This window comes from Pristiophorus japonicus, chromosome 5 (genome assembly GCF_044704955.1).
Source record: "Pristiophorus japonicus isolate sPriJap1 chromosome 5, sPriJap1.hap1, whole genome shotgun sequence".
Taxonomy (NCBI): domain Eukaryota; kingdom Metazoa; phylum Chordata; class Chondrichthyes; family Pristiophoridae; genus Pristiophorus; species Pristiophorus japonicus.
Window position 1 is genome coordinate 139,224,184 of NC_091981.1, and position 20,003 is coordinate 139,244,186.

At 42.5% G+C, this 20,003-nt stretch overlaps 1 protein-coding gene across 6 annotated transcripts in view; it reads left to right on the top strand.

The window, feature by feature from the left end:
- snx13 (sorting nexin 13) overlaps positions 1-20,003 on the top strand; it is a 267,161-nt gene that overhangs the window by 138,135 nt on the left and 109,023 nt on the right. For 5 of the 6 annotated variants that reach the window (XM_070880996.1, XM_070880999.1, XM_070880998.1 and 2 more), the window contains exons 9-10: positions 5,209-5,292; positions 14,961-15,099. In XM_070880996.1, the coding sequence (XP_070737097.1) occupies positions 5,209-5,292; positions 14,961-15,099 (223 nt within the window). The remainder of the gene's footprint in view (positions 1-5,208; positions 5,293-14,960; positions 15,100-20,003) is intronic. The other variant, XM_070881000.1, reaches the window with a different exon arrangement.

Sequence of the window (20,003 nt, forward strand, 5' to 3'; positions counted from 1 at the left end):
GGACAGCGGCCAAAGTGGGGAGCGCTTTTTTTTTTGGCGCACTTAACGGAGAAAAGCGGCGCATCTCCAGTAAGTGCGCCGAAAAAAAGGGTGGGCCAAATTTGAGTCTTTTAAGTGCAAGCTGCGTTCAGAGTTTCCACGATTTTTTACACTAGTTTTAGAAACATCGGGCTAGAAGCAGGCCCCACCCACAAACTGGCCACATCCCCAGGGTGAATTAATCACCAATGGGAGTTTCTGCTAATCGCAGTCGTTTGCAGGCCTTTGAGGAAGCTCCAAAGATTAAGCTGGATCTTTTAGGCGCAAGGACACGATTAGGTACGTTTTGAATGAATTTTTTTTCATTTACTTAGAAATTGACTACTGTACACCAATCTAACTAGAAAAGGTTTTTTTGTCATTTTCAATCATTTAAAATTCAGTTATTCACAGTTTGTGACTTGGCACTTGATTTAAAATGCTTATTTTTTATGATGAACCCATTTTCAGATATATTAATCAAACTTTACCAAGTTACCACTCTTAAATATATCAAGGAATACTTTTAAAGCAACATTTAAAAAAAAAAAAAAAAATTTTTAAATGCCATCCGATTGCACTGATTTTGTGTTCAGCGATATGCAAATGATGTTTGAGCGAAAACTCTGGGGTGACAGGGAACACTTCAAAATGGGCACAATTTGCACTGGAATTGCCAATTGCGTCCAAAGCGGAAACTCTGCCTCATGGTGTTTCCCTTGTACATTGGTATGTATTAATGTTGATGCAATATTTTTTAAAGGGCAGTGGGTCCATCTTCTACCACGGGAGATACACAAAAACATAATTAAAATGATCATTCTGCTTGGGTTTTAGGAAGGTGACCAAAAATAAACTGACCCATTTGGGTTGCACATTTTGCACTCTTTTTTTTCGTATTACAATCTCGGGTTGTGTAATATTGATTAGTTTGACTGACTTAAAGTAACAGTTCAGCTTTTTAAAAAATTGCATGGTATCTATGTAATTTCTTGTATCTCTTAGTATGCACCATTTCATGGAGCAGGTGTGCACTTGTTCCAGGCACGTCATCCAAAGTTTCTTTTGCTTTATGGTTTATCAATTGCATATAAGGCCATCTCTGACTATTTCCTTGTATCGCTCTGCACCCAATCCTACTTCCTTCTGCGACCACCCCTGGATCAAACTCTCTCCAAACTCACTCTCTCTCCAAACTCACTCTCTCTCCAAACTCTCTCGCTCTCTCTCCAAACTCTCTCTCCAAACTCTCTCTCTCTCTCTCTCTCTCTCTCTCTCCCTCTCCAAACTCTCTCTCTCTCTCTCTCTCTCTCCAATCTCTCTCTCTCTCTCTCTCCAATCTCTCTCTCTCTCTCTCTCTCCAATCTCTCTCTCTCTCTCTCTCTCTCTCTCTCTCTCCAATCTCTCTCTCTCTCTCTCTCTCTCTCCAATCTCTCTCTCTCTCTCTCTCTCTCTCCAATCTCTCTCTCTCTCCAATCTCTCTCTCTCTCTCTCCAATCTCTCTCTCTCTCCAATCTCTCTCTCTCTCTCTCCAATCTCTCTCTCTCTCCAATCTCTCTCTCTCTCTCTCTCTCTCTCTCTCTCTCTCTCTCTCCAAACTCCAAACTCGCGCTCTCCGAGCTCTCTCTCTCTAATATCCCTCCCTCTCCGAGCTCTCTCTCTCTAATATCCCTCCCTCTCCGAGCTCTCTCTCTCTAATATCCCTCCCTCTCCGAGCTCGCTCTCTCTAATATCCCTCCCTCTCCGAGCTCTCTCTCTCTAATATCCCTCCCTCTCCGAGCTCTCTCTCTAATATCCCTCCCTCTCCGAGCTCTCTCTCTAATATCCCTCCCTCTCCGAGCTCTCTCTCTCTAATATCCCTCCCTCTCCGAGCGCTCTCTCTCTAATATCCCTCCCTCTCCGAGCGCTCTCTCTCTCTAATATCCCTCCCTCTCCGAGCTCTCTCTCTCTCTCTAATATCCCTCCCTCTCCGAGCGCTCTCTCTCTCTAATATCCCTCCCTCTCCGAGCTCTCTCTCTCTCTAATATCCCTCCCTCTCCGAGCGCTCTCTCTCTAATATCCCTCCTTCTCCGAGCTCTCTCTCTCTCTCTAATATCCCTCCCTCTCCGAGCTCTCGCTCTCTCTAATATCCCTCCCTCTCCGAGCTCTCGCTCTCTCTAATATCCCTCCCTCTCCGAGCTCGCTCTCTCTAATATCCCTCCCTCTCCGAGGTCTTATAACTGCACTTATCAACTCCAAACTGTCAAGTGTTTGGCTCTCCATTCGCCATGACATTTCTGCAGCCACCAATCTGCTCAACCATACCCTCACCACCACCTTTGTCCTAGTCCCTTAAAACCATTATTCTGTCTCACCCTGGCCGTTCATCCTGGAACAGCCCTCATCTTCGCTCCCTCAAGTCCAAGGGGCGCAGACTTGAACAGATGTGGTGGACAACTGGTTTAACCATTCACCGCCAGGTCTGACTGGACCACATAAAGCAATATTGGATACTACTGTTGTCTGCCAAAACTCCTCACTATTTCAGGGTTATTCTGGAATGCAAAGCTAACCCCGGCTACTATTCTCTACTGCTAACCGTCTTCTTAAAACTCTTTCCCCTGTCTCCACCACACTCTCCTCCAACAACAAGTGCGAGGAGCTCATAGACTTCCTTGTTTCATCTGATCAGCTGCCTCTGCTACTTCCCTCCCTTCCCGTAGCTCAGCAGGCCAAACTTTCCCTGAGGTTTCCCCATGCTCTAGCTTTGCACTCGCATCTTTCTCCAGTTTCTCTCTGATCTCCCCTCTTGACCTCTCCATACTCATCTTGTCCATGCGACCCACTTCCTGTTCCCTTGACCCTATTCTCACTAAACTGCTGACCACCCAACTTCCTTTTCTGGCTCCCATTTTAGCTGACATTGTTAATGGTTCTGTCAAGTCCTTGAACATGTTGTCGCCTCCCAAATCAGTGCCCATCTTTCTCCATGTTTAAATCCCTTTATTCTGGTTTCCGCGTCTGCCACAGTACTGAAACTGCTCATCAGTCACAAATGACATCCTTTGTGACTGTGAAAAAGATAAACTATCCCTTCTCGACCTGTCTGCACCCTTTGACGTGGTTGACCACTCCATCCTCCGCCAAGACCTCTCCACCATCATCCAGCTGGGTGGGACTGCACGCACCTGGTTCCAGTCTTATCTATCTAATAGCCAGTAAATTACCTGCAATGGCTTCTATTCCCACTCCCACATTGTTACATCTGGTGTCCCCCAAGGATCTGTCCTTGGTCCCCTCTTATTTCTCATCTATATGCTGCCCCTTGGCGACATCATCCGAAAACATGGCGTCCGTTTCCACATGTACGCTGATGACACCTCACACTGCCTCACCATCACTTCTCTCGACCCCTCCATGGTCTCTGAAATGTCAGATTGCTTGTCCGATGAGCAGAAGTTTTCTCCAATTAAATATCGGGAAGACTGAAGCCATTGCCTTTGGTCCCCACTACAAACTGTGCTCCCTAGCTACCTACTCCATCCCTTTCCTTAGCATCTGTTTGAGGCTGAACCAGACTGTTCGCAACCTTGGTGTCATATTTGACCGTGAAATGAGCTTCGGCCACATATCCGTGGCATAACTAAAACCACCTATTGTCACCTCTGTAACATTGCCCGTCTCCATCCCTGCCTCAGCTCATCTGTTGAAACCCTCATCCTTGCCTTTGTTACCTCTAGACTTGAATACTCCAACGCACTCCTGGCTGGTCTCCCACATTCTACCCTGTGTAAATTTGAGGTCATCCAATAGTCGGCATTCCGACAAAAGTCCTGTTCACCCATCACCCCTGTGCCTGCTGACCTACATTGGTTCCCGGTTAAGCAACGCCCCGATTTCAAAATACTCATCCTTATTTACAAATCCCTCCATGGCCTCGCCCCTATCACTCTAATCGCCATCAGCCTCACAACCCCCCGGGATATCTGTGCTCCTCAAATTCTGGCTTCTTGAGCATTCCTGATTATAACTGCTCAACCATTGGTGGCCGTGCCTTCAGCTGCTGGGGCCCTAAGCTCTAGAACTTCCTCCTCCCTGCCTCTCAACCTCTCGTTCCTCCTTTAAGACGCTCCTTAAAACCTGCCTCTTTTGGACACCACCTGTAATTTCTTCTTTTCTGGCTCGGTGACCAATTTTTTTTTGTCTCCTAACACTGCTGTGAAGCGCCTTGGGATGTTTTACTACCATAAAAATACAAGTTGTTGCTTTGTGGTTTATCTATTGGAGAGAGAGTCACTAATATAACTGTTCAAGTGGGAGCTGTCACAATGGGCTGTAGCGAATAAAAATAAATGTGTACGGTAGTTGATAACTAGGAATTACTACAAGAAATGAAGCACTGACCACACTCGATCAGCTTCGCTGGGCAGGCCACATAGTTCGCATGCCAGACAAGAGACTCCCTAAGCAAATGCTCTATGCGGAGCTCCTTCATGGCAAACAAGCCAAAGGTGGGCAGCGGAAATGATACAAGGACACCCTCAAAGCCACCCTGATCAAGTGCAACATCACCACTGACACCTGGGAGTCCTTGGCCGAAGATCGCCCTAGGTGCAGAAAGTGCATCCGGAAGGGCGTTGAGCTCTTCGAATCTCAATGCCGAGAGCGTGAAGAGATCAAGCGCAGGCAGCGGAAGGAGCATGCAGCAAACCAGTCCCACCCACCCCTTCCCTCGACTAATGCCTATTCCACCTGTGGGCTCCCGTATTGGACTGTTCAGTCACCAAAGAACTCACTTCAGGAGTGGAAGCAAGTCTTCCTCAATTCCGAGGGACTGCCTATGATGATGATGACTACAAGAAAGCAATTGAGGGGTCCAATTGAAATAAGTCGAACAAAGCTCTTAGTTTTCTGAATTCTGAGAAGTGATAACTGTTCGTAATGTGCAGTTTCCATTTTGAAATGTTTTCTCCATTTTTAAACTCATCAATATATAAACTTGACTATCAATATGTTTTATGTTGATAACACTCACAGATAAACAGTTTTGATGCCATTACTTCATAGTTTGTTGAGGATCTGCAGCTGGCTACCAGGAAATGTAACTATGCTGTAAACTTTATAAGGTGTGTAATTTTAAGATGTATTAATAGGTTTGATTATGATTTTCAAAATGCCAATCTATCCAAAAAGATTATTTTAACTTTTCAGGAAATTTTGGCAAAAGGAATTCTTCTTCCATTAATCGACCAGCTCAGTGATCCTGACTACATTAATCAGTATATTATATGGATGGTAAGTGACATGTATGATATTCTCAAGTGCCATTAATCTGTTGTAACCCTGATGGATTTTGAGAAGTAAATGAAGTGCCATAAAAGCATATTTTTCTCTATAATAAACATTGTATATTTTCTATGATATATTCATTTATTTGCACAGAATAAATATAGAATAGAAGATAATTGTAAAGATGTGTTCTCATTGGCAAACACTGGCAATGAACAGTAAAAGCTTTGTGCCATGTATCAGCTTGGAGGAAAAATGGAACCCCAAAAGTTCCTTTCTGAGGAAAAAAAAGTTATAATGAGATTAGTAAGGGTAGAAATTGTGGAGGTGTTGCCTAGAATCTTCCAATCCTCCTTAGATATAGGGGTGGTGCCAAAGGACTGGAGAATTGCAAATGTTACACACTTGTTCAAAAAAGGGGAGAAGGATGAACCTGTCCATTACAGGCCAGCCAGTTTAACATAGTTAGTGGGGAAGCTGTTAGAAACAATAATCTGGGAGAATATTAACAGCCGCTTGGACAAGCATGGACTAATAAAGGAGAGCCAGCATGGATTTGTTAAGGGCAAATTACGTTTGACTAACTTGATTGAGTTTCTTGATGAGGTAACAGAGAGGAAGGATGAGGGCAGTGCAGTTGATGGCGTGTATGAACTTTCAAAAAGCATTTGATAAAGTACCACATATTTAGGCTTGTTAGAAAAATTGAAGCCCATGGGATAAAAGGGGCAGTAACAGCATGGATACGAAATTGGCTAAGGAAGAGAAAAGAGTTGTGATGAATGGCTGTTTTTTGGACTGGAGGGAGGTATACAGTGGTGTTCCCCAGGGTTCACTACTAGGATCACTGCTGTTTTTGATGTACATTAATGATTTGGACTTGTGGGTACAGGGCACAATTTTGAAATTTGCAGGTGATGCAAAACTTGAAGGTGTAGTAAACAGTGAGGAAGTTAATAATGGACTTCAAGAAGCCATAGAAAGGTTGGTGGAATGAGCAGATACACGGCAGATGAAATTCAATGCAGAGAAGTGTGAGGTGTTACATTTTGGTAGCAAGAATGAGGAGAGACCATACATACTAAATGGTACAATTTTAAAGGGAATGCAAGAACAGAGACACCTTGGTGGTGCTTGTGTACAAATCTTTGAAGGTGGCAGGACAGATTAATAAAGCAGTTAATAAAGCATATTGAGCTAGAAATTTGCCACCATAAGGATCGATTTAGCTCCATTTTTTTTGGAGCTAAATAAATTTAGGGCCATTTTGCTAGTTTCGCCTGTGGTGTAACACCGTCCTTATAATTTAAAAAAAAAAGCTGAGGGACGATTTTTTTTGAGAACCGTTTTTGTGATGTCACAACCCAACGATAACACCATTTTTGCAAGTTTCCCCAATAAGGACATTTTTAAGGACAGTGCTAAATATCGATTTGAAAAAGCTTGCCCGGTCGACTTCCATCGAAATCAGCACTCACGGCGCCTTCTTGGAAAACCGAGCTTCTGCAGAAGCGGATTTGCATTGATAACAGGAGTTTCCAGACCGTGGAGTTCAGATTTATAATCGGAACTAAAGACGTACAATCAGGGCGGTTATTTATGCTCTGGGATTTCTTCACATTCTTTGAAGTCAATAAACACATTGGGAGCAAAACAGTTTTCACATCTTGCGGTGAGGTGGTAATATTTGGATGTTATCATCCAATGCAAACAAATCACAGAAGTTAAATTAATCTAGTCCCCAATCTGTCCAGTTCAACGTGTCTGGCCGAGGGAGCGATTCTGCCAGCTGGCGTGCCGACTTTTTTGAAGGATCTCCGGGGTTGTTAAATGTAATTGAAAATAAGTGTCCAGTAGAGGCATTAACAGGTCTGTGTACTAAGTTTTCTGTGTGATTACATTTTTAAACTGATTGAGGCATGTAACTGCTGTGTTTTACAGCCTGAGGCATGTGTAACTGCCAATCAGTTTCCAAACCTGCACTAAATCTTAATAACTCCAGTTTGACTATCCCGAACCGCCCCAACCCCCCCTCCCATTCACCAGCATCTGGGCATGTGCAGAACGGGCGTTATTTTTAACACAAAAAATTTAACTCCATCCTTAACGGTGGTATTTAAAGGCTATGTCAAAAAAATTTTACACTTTGGCTAAACTTGGGTCTTATTTTTTTGGCGCTATTTCGGCATTAACAAATCGGCCGTTAATTGAAATAACGCCAACAAATGGAGCTATTTTTCAATGTGGAAAGTCTGGCCCAAGGGGTCCTGGGCTTTATAAATGGTGACATAAAGTACAAAAGCCAGGACGTCATACTAAACCTATATAAACATTGGCCCGCAGTCTGGATGATGGCGAACTGGTCGTCATTGCACCTTTTGAAATGGACGGCAACTTCTGCAGTTGCGGTCTGCCATTGGCGACTCCTACACAAGCTGCGCTTTGTCCCCCCCCCCCCCACTCCCCCCTCAACTGCCACATTGTCGTCAATCTGTAATCACCCAAATCAGGGAAACTGATGAAAACTTTGACTCTTCTGCAGTAAGTGCACTGTTAAATTCGCCACTAAAAGTTAGACGCAAAGGGATCAGGTTTAACTGGGGTTTTAACCGCATATTGACTGCAAGAGCAAGGTTAAGGGCCTGAAAAACTAATTTTAATTTTGTGCAGTGTGACAATTGTCCAATTTAATAAAGATTAACATTTTTAAGTAACTTTTAAAAAAAAAAAAAAAATAGTTTGTCCATCTTTATTTCAGGTTTGCCTTTTTCCCCATGTGAGAGCCCAATCTTTGGGTTGCTCTTTATAACCTTTTTAAACTATTATAATTTAAGTGCTTACTCACTTCCTTGTTTGCAGTCTATGCGAATTCTGTGTTTTGATTAGCTGCTTAGACAACTTGTTGGCGTCACAGCAGTTAGCACAAGGAGATCCCCACTATACTTAGTTGATTTGAATGTCAGAAACCCGAAGTTCTTGACACGGGGATCGCGAGATCCTTGTGCAAAGCAGAGTTCGGGTCCAGCGGCAGACGCCTTCACTTCGCTGCTGACCGCAAATTCCAAGCCAATAGTTTGGCCCCAGGTAGTGTATTGTGTCCAAGTCTGGGCACCACATTTTAGAAAGGATGTGAAGGCTTTAGAGAGGGTACTGAAGAAATTTACTAGAATGCTTCCAGGAATGAGGGATTACAGTTATGTGAATAGAGAGAGGCTGAGGTCATCAGGGGTTATAGGGGGGGGGGTGGGGGGGAGGAACTTAACGCCTCCTTAGTGATTGTGCTACTCAGCAAGATAATGGGACTAAAGGCAGTTAAATCCCCTGGACCCGATTGCTTGCATCCTAAGATCTTAAGAGAAGTAGCGGCAGGGATTGTGGATGCATTGGTTGTAATTTACCAAAATTCCCTGCATTCTGTGGCGGTCCCAGCAGATTGGAAAGCGGCAAATGTAATGCCCCTATTTTTTTTTTTTAAAAAGGAGGCAGACAAAAAGCAGGAAATTATAGACCAGTTAGCCTAACATCTGTGGTTGGGAAAATATTCAAGTCCATTATTAAAGAAGCAGTAGCAGGACATTTGGAAAAGCATAAATCAATCAAGCAGAGTAAGCATGGATTTATGAAGGGGAAGTCATGTTTGACAAATGTGCTGGAATTCTTTGAGGATGTAACGAACAGTGGATAAAGGGGAACCAGTGGATGTGTATTTGGACTCTCAGAAGGCATTTGACAAGGTGCCACATAAAAGGTTACTGCACAAGATAAAAGTTCATGGGGTTGGGGGTAATATATTAGCATGGATCAAGGATTGACTAACAGAAAACAGAGATTCGGGATAAATGGTTCATTCTCAGGTTGGTAACCAATAACTAGTGGGGTGTCGCAGGGATCAGTGCTGGGACCCCAACTATTTACAATCTGTATTAACGACTTGGAAGAAAGGATTGAGTGTAACATAGCCAAATTTGCTTTTCCTCCCACCTTTGTATCGTCAGCAATGTGTGAGGAGGACACACAAAATCTGCAAAAGGATATAGACAGCCCCCTTATTCTAAGATCGTGCCCTCTAGTTCTAGTCTCCCTCATCAGTGGAACCATCCTCTCTGCATCCACCTTGTCAAGCCCCCTCATAATCTTATACGTTTCGATAAGATCACCCCTCATTCTTCTGAATTCCAATGATTAGAGGTCCAACATACTCAACCTTTCCTTAAGTCAAACCCCTCATCCCCGGAATCAACCTAGTGAAACTTCTCTGAACTGCCTCCAAAGCAAGTGTATTCTTTCGTAAATATGGAAACCAAAACTGCACGCAGTATTCCAGGTGTGGCTTCACCAATAACTTATATAGCTGTAGTAAGACTTCCCTGCTTTTATACTCCATCCCCTTTGCAATAAAGGCCAAGATACCATTGGCCTTCCTGATCACTGTACCTGCATACTATCCTTTTGTGTTTCATGCACCAGTACCCCCAGGTCCCACTACTGCGGCACTTTGCAATCTTCATTTAAATAATAACTTGCTCTTTGATTTTTTTTCTGACCTTACACTTTCCAACATTATACTCTATCTGCCAAATTTTTGCCCATTCACTTAGCCTGTCTGTCCTTTTTGCAGATTTTTTGTGTCCTCATACATTGCTTTTCCTCCCATCTTTGTATTGTCAGCAAACTTGGCTACGTTACACTCAGTTCCTTCTTCCATTTATATAGATTGTAAATAGTTGGGGTCCCAGCACTGATCCCTACGGCACCCACTGGTTGCCAACCAGAGAATGAACCATTTATCCCAACTCTCTGTTCTATTAGTTAGCCAATCCTCTATCCATGCTAATATATTACCCCCAACCCCGTGAACTTTTATGTGGCACCTTGTCAAATGCCTTCTGTAAGTCCAAATACACCACGTCCACTGGTTGCCCTTTATCCACCCTGTTCGTTACATCCTCAAAGAACTCCAGCAAATTTGTTAAACATGACTTTCCCTTCATAAATCCATGCTGACTCTGCCTGAATGTATTTTGCTTTTCCAAATGTCCTGCTACTGCTTCTTTAATAATGGACTGCAACATTTTCCCAACCACAGATGTTATGAAAGCAGGGATGTCTTGCTACAGCCAAACAAGGTATTGGTGATGCCACACCTGGAGCACTGCATGCAGTTTTGGTTTCCATATTCACAAAACGATATACTTGCTTTGGAGGCAGTTCAGAGAAGGTTCATTAGGTTGATTCCAGGGATGAGGGGGTTGGCTTATGAGGAAAGGTTGAGTAGGTTGGGCCTCTACGCATTGGAATTCAGAAGAATCTTATAGAAACTTATAAGATTGAGGGGGATGCAGAGAGGATGTTTCCACTGATGGGGGAGACTAGAACTAGTGGGCATGATCTTAGAATAAGGGGCTGCCCATTTAAAACATAGATGTGGAAAAGTATCTTCGAGTTGTAAATCTGTGGAATTAAGCTGCCTCAGAGCGCTGTGGAAGATGGGACATTGAATAAATTTAAGACAGAAATAGACAGTTTCTTAAACTATGAGTTGATAAGGGTATTATGGGAAGTAGTTGGGGAAGTGGAGTTGCATCCATGGTCAGATCAGCCATGATCTTATTGAATGGCGGAGCTGGCTCGAGGAGCCGTATGGCCTATTCCTGTTCCTATTTCTTATGATCTTATCTCCTTTGAGCAGATTAGGCCAAGAGGAGATTTGATAGGAGTATGAAATCATGAAGGATTCAGGTTGAGTAAATAAGATAAACTGTTTCCAATGGCTGAAGGGTCAATAAGTAGAGGTCACAGATTTAAGGTGGTGGCAAAAGAACCAGAGGCGACCTGAGACCATAGCTTTTTACGCAACTATTGGTTATGATTTGGAATGCACTGCCTAATAGTGGTGGATACAGATGCAATAATAGCCCTCAAAATAGAACTGGATTAATACTTGAGAAGAAATTGCAGGGATATGGGGAAAGAATGGGGGATTGGTATTAACTTGATTTCTCTTCTGCGAGCCAGCAGGTGCAAAGCTGCATTGGTGATCTACTGGAAGCATTTTTCACTCCTGTGTTCTAGGTTGGGGAAAGTGCCTGATTGAGCATTCCTGGTAAACATAGAAACATAGAAAATAGGTGCAGGAGTAGGCCATTCGGCCCTTCGAGCCTGCACCGCCATTCAATGAGTTCATGGCTGAACATGCAACTTCAGTACCCCATTCCTGCTTTCTCACATTACCCTTTGATCCCCCTAGTAGTAAGGACTACATCTAAATCATTTTTGAATATATTTAATGAATTGGCCTCAACAACTTTCTGTGGTAGAGAATTCCACAGGTTCACCACTCTCTGGGTGAAGAAGTTTCTCCTCATCTCGGTCCTAAATGGCTTAACCCTTATCCTTAGACTGTGATCCCTGGTTCTGGACTTCCCCAACATTAATAAAGAACATAAGAACAGGAGTAGGCCATCTAGCCCCTCGGGCCTGCTCCGCCACCCAACAAGATCATGGCTGATCTGGCCGTGGACTCAGCTCCACTTACCCGCCCGCTCCCCATAACCCTTAATTCCCTTATTGGTTAAAAATCTATCTGTGATTTGAATATATTCAATGAGCTAGCCTCAACTGCTTCCTTGGGCAGAGAATTCCACAGATTCACAACCCTCTGGGAGAAGAAATTCCTTCTCAACTCGATTTTAAATTGGCTCCCCCGTATTTTGAGGCTGTGCCCCCTAGTTCTAGTCTCCCCGACCAGTGGAAACAACCTCTCTGCCTCTATCCTGTCTATCCCCTTCATTATTTTAAATGTTTCTATAAGATCACCCCTCATCCTTCTGAACTCCAACGAGTAAAGACCCAGTCTCCTCAATCTATCATAAGTTAACACCCTCATCTCCGCAATCAGCCTAGTGAATCGTCTCTGTATCCCTTCCAAAGCGAGTATATCCTTCCTCAAGTAAGGTGACCAAAACTGCACGCAGTACTCCAGGTGTGGTCTCACCAATACCCTGTACAGTTGCAACAGAAGAAAATATGAAGAAAAGAAACATGTAGAAAAATAGACAATGAATCTTTACTAACCATTGTAAATCAACTGGTAGCAATGCGGTGGAGGAGGATTTCCTGGAGTGTATTGGGGATGGTTTTCTAGACCAATATGTCGAGGAACCAACTCGATAGCTGGCCATCCTAGACTGGGTAATGTGTAATGAGAAGGGACTAATTAGCAATCTTGTTGTGTGAGACCCCTTGGGGAAGAGTGGCCATAATATGGTAGAATTCTTTATTAAGATGGAGAGTGACACAGTTAATTTGGAAACTAGGGTCCTGAACTTAAGGAAAGGTAACTTCGATGGTATGAGACGTGAATTGGCTAGAATGGATTGGCAAATGATAATTAAAGGGTTGACGGTGAATAAGCAATGGCAAACACTTAAAGATCACATGGATGAACTTCAGCAATTGTACACCCCTGTCTGGAGTAAAAATAAAACTGGGAAGGTGGCTCCACCATGGCTAACAAGGGAAATTAAGGATAGTGTTAAAGCCAAGGAAGAGGCATATAATTTGGCTAGAAAAAGCAACAAACCTGAGGACTGGGAGAAATTTAGAATTCAACAGAGGAAGACTAAGGGTTTAATTAAGAGGGGGAAACTAGAGTACGAGAGGAAGCTTGCAGGGAACATTAAAAACTGACTGCAAAAGCTTCTATAAATATGTGAAGAGAAAAAGATTCGTGAAGACAAACTTAGGTCCCTTGCAGTCAGATTCAGGTGAATTTATAATGGGGAATAAAGAAATGGCAGACCAATTGAACAAATATTTTGGTTCTGTTTTCACAAAGGAAGACACAAATAACCTTCCGATTGTACTAGGGGACATTAGGTCCAGTGAGAAAGAGGTACTGAAGGATATCCTTATTAGGCGGGAAATTGATGGGATTGAAGGCCGATAAATCACTGGGGCCTGATAGTCTGCATCCCAGAGTACTTAAGGAAGTAGCCCTAGAAATAGTGGATGCATTGGTGATCATTTTCCAACAGTCTATTGACTCTGGATCAGTTCCTGTGGACTGGAGGGTAGCTAACGTAACACCACTTTTTAAAAAAGGAGGGAGAGAGAAAATGGGTAATTATAGACCAGTTAGCCTGACATCAGTATTGGGGAAAATGTTGGAATCAATCATTAAGGATGAAATAGCAGCGCATTTGGAAAGTAGTGACAGGATCGGCCCAAGTCAGCATGGATTTATGAAAGGGAAATCATGCTTGACGAATCTTCTGGAATTTTTTGAGGATGTAACGAGCAGAGTGGACAAGGGAGAACCAGTAGATGTGATGTATTTGGACTTTCAAAAGGCTTTTGACAAGGTCCCGCACAAGAGTTTGGTGTGCAAAATCAAAGCACATGGTATTGGGGGTAATGTACTGACGTGGCTAGAGAACTGGTTGGCAGATCGGAAGCAGAGAGTATTGGGGGTAATGTACTGACGTGGCTAGAGAACTGGTTGGCAGATCGGAAGCAGAGAGTGAGGATAAACGGGTCCTTTTCAGAATGACAGGCAGTGACTAGTGGAGTGCCGCAGGGCTCAGTGCTGGGACCCCAGCTCTTTACAATATACATTAACGATTTAGATGAAGAAATTGAGTGTAATATCTCCAAGTTTGCAGATGACACTAAACTGGGTGGCGGTGTGAGCTGTGAGGAGGACAGTAAGAGGCTGCAGGGTGACTTGGACAGGTTAGGTAAGTGGGCAAATGCATGGCAGATGCAGTATAATGTGGATAAATGTGAGGTTATCCATTTTGGGGGCAAAAACATGAAGGCAGAATATTATCTGAATGGTGGCAGATTAGGAAAAGGGGATGTGCAACGTGACCTTGGTGTCATGGTTCATCAGTCACTGAAAGTGGGCATGCAGGTACAGCAGGCGGTGAAGAAGGCAAATGGTATATTGGCCTTCATAGCCAGGGTATTTGAGTATAGGAGCAGGGATGTCTTACTGCAGTTGTACAGGGCCTTGGTGAGTTTTGGTCTCTTAATCTGAGGAAGGACGTTCTTGCTCTTGAGGGAGTGCAGCGAAGGTTCACCAAACTGATTCCAGGGATGGCTGGGCTGTCATATGAGGAGAGACTGGATCAACTGGGCCTTTATTCACTGGAGTTTAGAAGGATGAGAGGGGATCTTATAGAAACGTATAAGATTCTGATGGGACTGGACAGGTTAGATGCGGGAAGAATGTTTCCGATGTTGGGGAAGTCCAGAACCAGGGGACATAGTCTTTGGATAAGGGGTAGGCCATTTAGGACTGAAATGAGGAGAAACTTCTTCACTCAGAGCGTTGTTAACCTGTGGAATTCCCTGCTGCAGAGAGTTGTTGATGCCAGTTCATTAGATATATTCAAGAGGGAGTTGGATATGGCCCTGACGGCTAAGGGGATCAAGGGTTATGGAGAGAAAGCAGGAAAGGGGTACTGATCAGCCATGATATTGAATGGCGGTGCAGGATCGAAGGGCCGAATGGCCTACTCCTGCACCTATTTTCTGTTTCTAACTTGGGTTATTTTTTGAATTATTTTTTACCTATGTCCTTTTTTGTATATTCAATGTTGTAATTTGTATTTGATTTATTTGTAACTAATTTGCACTGATTTTTGAAATGACAATCTTATTTGTTTCAGATCCGCGATGCCAATTGTAATTATGAAGCCTTTTTGAATATTATCAAATTAAGTGACAAAGTCGTAGAACTAGAAGCAGTGAGGGATAGAGCAGCAGAGGAGCTACAGTATCTTCGATCTTTAGATACAGCTGGTGATGGTAAATATCTAGTTTTGCTTACCTTTTTAAAATATCCCATTCAGTGGAGGCTTCAACTGAACAGTAAGTACTGGCTCCCTTAACCACAAGTAGAACAAGGTACTGAATAGAGGGTGTCTTGTTCATGGATTAATGAAGGATCATCAACATTTGGGGCTAAACAATTGGCCAGGGTGGGTTGTGAAGCATTGGTTATGACTTGGGTTCTTCCAATATTATTATCTTGTGCAAAATGATTTTTTTTTGTTGCAATATATGGGCCCCCTGCTTCGAGTTCACATGAACAATTCCTTTATCTTATTATTTTAATTTCTTTTGTGGAAACAATTTTTTAAAGGTGTTTTTTTTTTAGCAGCCAACTTTGACGAGCTTATTTGACAAAATAATTAGTTAACACGTTGATAGATCAATTTTGTGAACTCAGTAAATCATAACATATTTTAGGCTGCCAGGTGTTGACAAATCACTCCAATTGCAAACCACATCCCTGCCTGACAACCATAGGAAACTGTTCTATTCATATTTCTATCTGTAATTACAAATACTTACTTTACCATTTGCCAATGTATATGAGAATTGAAGTGAAAAATCATAATGTAAAAACCACATTGATCCATATTTCAGTATGGCACTTTATTTTTGAGGAAAAGGAACTTTTCGTAACAATCGAAAGCTTGGAAATACTTGTTGATATAGATGGTTATGCAGACAAAATGTGTATTTAGCTCATCATCGATGTAAATTTGCCAATACATACTAGAGGGGAAAGCCTGCAATATTCCTGTTCCCATAAGCAGTGCACTCATATTTGCCATTTCAAATGAGTGCTGAAGACCAGCCAAGATCTTGCAATGCAAACCGATCCTTTAAAACTGCCATGTTAATTTATTTTTCTGTGGACTCTTGTAAGCTATGGGAATTGCTTTCACTTGAATTAATAGAAGAGGATTAATAGGAACGATAAAGGCATACCAGAGATATCAGAAGGCACTAAATGGAGGCTGCTTGTTCCTGCCAGAGTGCCACCCACATTATAGGCCGAGGCATAACTAATAACCTGTCAGTGACAAAACACTGCTTTTAGTGGCTCAGGTTGAGCAGGTAGCCAAGTACAAAGTTCTGCCATCTGCCACAAATTCAGCCAATCTCCAAGAAGTCAAGGGAACCATGTTTCTCAACTTTTATACCTCTGGCTCTTTCCAGGATAGTACAGGAGACATCTGCAGTATCAGCAAATTTATTGTCCACAGATGTATCTAGCAGATGACTAAAGTATTGTTCAGTGGGGCCAACACTCATCATCTTTCCTCCTGGACAGCAGCAGGATAGGATTACATCTGAGATATGGCACAAACAGGCCATTCGGCCCAACCAATCCATGCTGGCATTTATGCTCCTCTCGAGCCTCTTCCATCTTTACTCACTTAAATCTATCAGCATAACCCTCTATTCCTTTCTCCCTCAAATGCTTGTCTTGCCTCCCCTTAAATGCATCTAGACTATTTTTTTGCTTCAACCACTGAGTTCCACATTCTCACCACTCTTTGGGTAAAGAAGTTTCTTCTGAATTCCTAATTAGATTTCTTGGTGAGTATCTTATATTGATAGCCTCTAGTTATGCTCTTTCCCACAAGTACGCTCTCTCTATCTGCTCTATCAAAACCTTTCATAATTTTAAAGACCTCAATTAGGTAACTCCATCTTTTTTCAAGAAAAAAAGAGATCCAGCAGTTCATCCTTTTCCTGATATGTATACCCACTCATTTCTGGTATCATCCTTGTCAATCTTCTCTGCACCCTCTCCAGTGCCTCTAGATAATATGGCGACCAGAACAGTGCGCAGTGTGGTCTAACCAAGGTTCAATACATGTTTAGCATTTCTTCCCTACTTTTCAATTCTATCCCTCCAGAAATAAACCCTAGAGCATGATTGCTTTTCTTATGGTCTTGCTAACTAACCTGTGTCGCAACTTTGTGATTTGTGTATTTGTACCTGTGATCCCTTTGTTCTTCTACCTTACTTAAATTTGCACCCTCCAAGTAATAAGTGACCTCCCTATTCTTCCTACCCAAAATGTAATACCTCACATTTATCTGTGTTGAACTTCATTTGCCAATTATATGCCCATTCTGCAAGTTTATTGATGTCCTCCTGTAATTTGTTGCAGTCCTCCTCAGTATTGACTAACCCCCACCCCCATTTTTGGTGGTATCTGCAATTTTAGAAATTGTTTTTGATTCCAAAGTCTAAATCATTAATATAAATTGTGAACAACAGTGGCCCCAGCACTGATCCTTGTGGAACACAACTACCCATCTTCTGCCACTGTGAATAGCTACCTTTTACCCCATCTCTATTCTGACTTGAAGCCAGCTAGCATTCTGCTACTTGTCCCCTGACCTTATTCATGAGTATATTATGTGGTACCTTATCAAAGGCCTTTTAAAAAATCTAGATAAATGACATCTACTGCATTACCCTTGTCCATTCTCTGTTGCTTCTTCAAAAAATTGAATGAGGTTGGTCAAGCAAGACTTGCCCTTTTGAAATCCATGCTGACTTATTACTTTTGGTTTCTAGATGTTCTTCTATTTTCTTCTTTAGTTGGATTCCATTATTTTTCCTACCACCAATGTTAAGTTGACTGGTCTATAGTTCCCTGAACATGTTCTATCCCCTTTCTTAAATATAGGTATTACATTAGCTATTTGCCAGTCCTGCAGCACTACACTTTTTTTCTAATGAATTATTAAATATGTGTCGTAATGCCTCTGCTATCTCTTCCCTAGGTTCTTTTAAAATGTGTGAATACAATGCATCCGGACCAGGGGTTTTATCCTGAGTTTGATGAGTTTATTTAATATATCCTCTTTTAACTGCAATGATCTCATTACTAATCTCATCATCCAATATCATGTCCACCTGTTCTATCTCCCTGGTAAATACTGAAGCAAAATAATTATTTAATATTTCTGCCATCTCTATCATTCACTGTGGTATTATCCAATGACCCTATTCCCATCACAGCCTTCCTTTTTTTATTGATGTGCCTGTAAAATACTTTACTATTTTGTTTTATATTCCTTGATAATTTAATGTTTCCTCTTTGCCTTCCTAATTGTTTTTTTGACTTCTCTCCTAATCGCTTCGTACTCTCCCTTATCATGCACGCCCCTGCTGTCTATGTACTTAATGTAAGCCTCTTTCCTTGCCCTCAATTGTTCCCTTATGGCTTTATTCATCCATGAAGTCTCATTAGTGTTTAGTTTAGTTTTGTCCTTTTAGTGGAATATATTGTTCCTGCACTTTGAACACTGTTTTAAATGTTTCGCATTGCTATTCTACATCATTGTTTGCCAATATTGTTGCCCATTTTATTTTTCCAAATTCAATTCTCAGCCCCTCAAAATCTGCTTTTCTCCAATCTATTACCCTGGTTTTTGTCATACTTATGTCCTTCTCAATTATCATCTCAAAGCATATTATATTATGGCCACTATTGCCTAGATGTTCCCCTACTTTTGCTGCTTTTATCTGCTCTGGTTCATTCCCCATTACTAGATCCAATAGCAAATCCTCGCTTCGGCTTTTTACATATTGGGTTAGAAAGGGATCTTGTACACATTGTAGGAACTCCATTCCCTTATTTCCTTTACCTACCTCTTCTGTCCAATTAATATTGGGATAGTTGAAATCCCCCATGATTATTATTCAATGTTTTTTACTCCTTTCTATAATTTGTCTGCATATTTTTTCCTCCGCATTCCTTCTACTATTAGGTGGTCTAGAGGTTACACCTATTAGTGCGATTGATCCTTTATTATCTTTTTATCTCTATCCATATGGATTCTATTTTTGTCTTGCTGATAGCTGCGCCAGTTTTTTCTACTGCCATTATGTTATTCCCTAATAAGTACAGCTACTCCATCTCCCTTTTTTCCCTCTTTTTTTTTTTTCCAAATATGTTATAACCTGCAATGTTTAATTCCCAGTCCTGATTTCTCAGTAATCCCTACTACGTATGGTTCCTCACAACGCATGATTGCCTCCAACTCCCCCCGTTTTATTACGGGTATTGTGTGCATTGCTGTACAGACAGCTTAACTCATTTTTGATAGGATTTCCTCTCAATGCCCTCCATTACTTTATTCTTTCCTATGCTCTCTTTTCCTCTTTTGTTTGGGCTAGAAATTCAATTCATTTGGGCCTCCCATTAGTGTCCCCAGGGAGCGTTAACGGGGCACAAATGAGTTACCGAAGGGCGTGGCGCTGTTGACTCCCGTCATATTGGGCGGAAGTTTTGCGGCAGCACTACAACTTTGCGCCCTGATCTCCTGCACCCGGAGATCGTGACATCATCACCCCGTTAGCACCCCGGCCCCGAAACTTACTTTCGCCCCCTGCAACAGTGCCAGGTGAAAATACCAGCAGCTACAGGAGGCACAGAATGGGCGGCCGGCCGCAACCGGGACGATAATTAAAAGCGAGGTGGCCAATAGAAATTTTTTTTTAAACTTACCTTATTGTTTTCGCTGCTGCTCTGTTTTCTTCGCAGGATCCTGGCCGTGATCGCTCAGCCCGGCACTCTGCTCGAATGTCGGGATGATCGCACAGCACGCAGGTAGGTCCCCTTTCCCCTTGCAGAGTCTGTAGCGTGTGAGCCCTTCCCTTTTAAGGAAGGGTAGAGCCGTTTGGACATGGCAGCGCCGCACGGCACTGTGTGCTGCACTGCGGAGGCGTCCGCCCCGTTAACGCCCCAAGAAGGAAGTGGAGTGCTTGATTTAGCACTCCACTTCCTTCCATAGAAACATAGAAACATAGAAAATAGGTGCAGGAGCAGGCCATTCAGCCCTTCTAGCCTGCACCGCCATTCAATGAGTTCATGGCTGAACATGAAACTTCA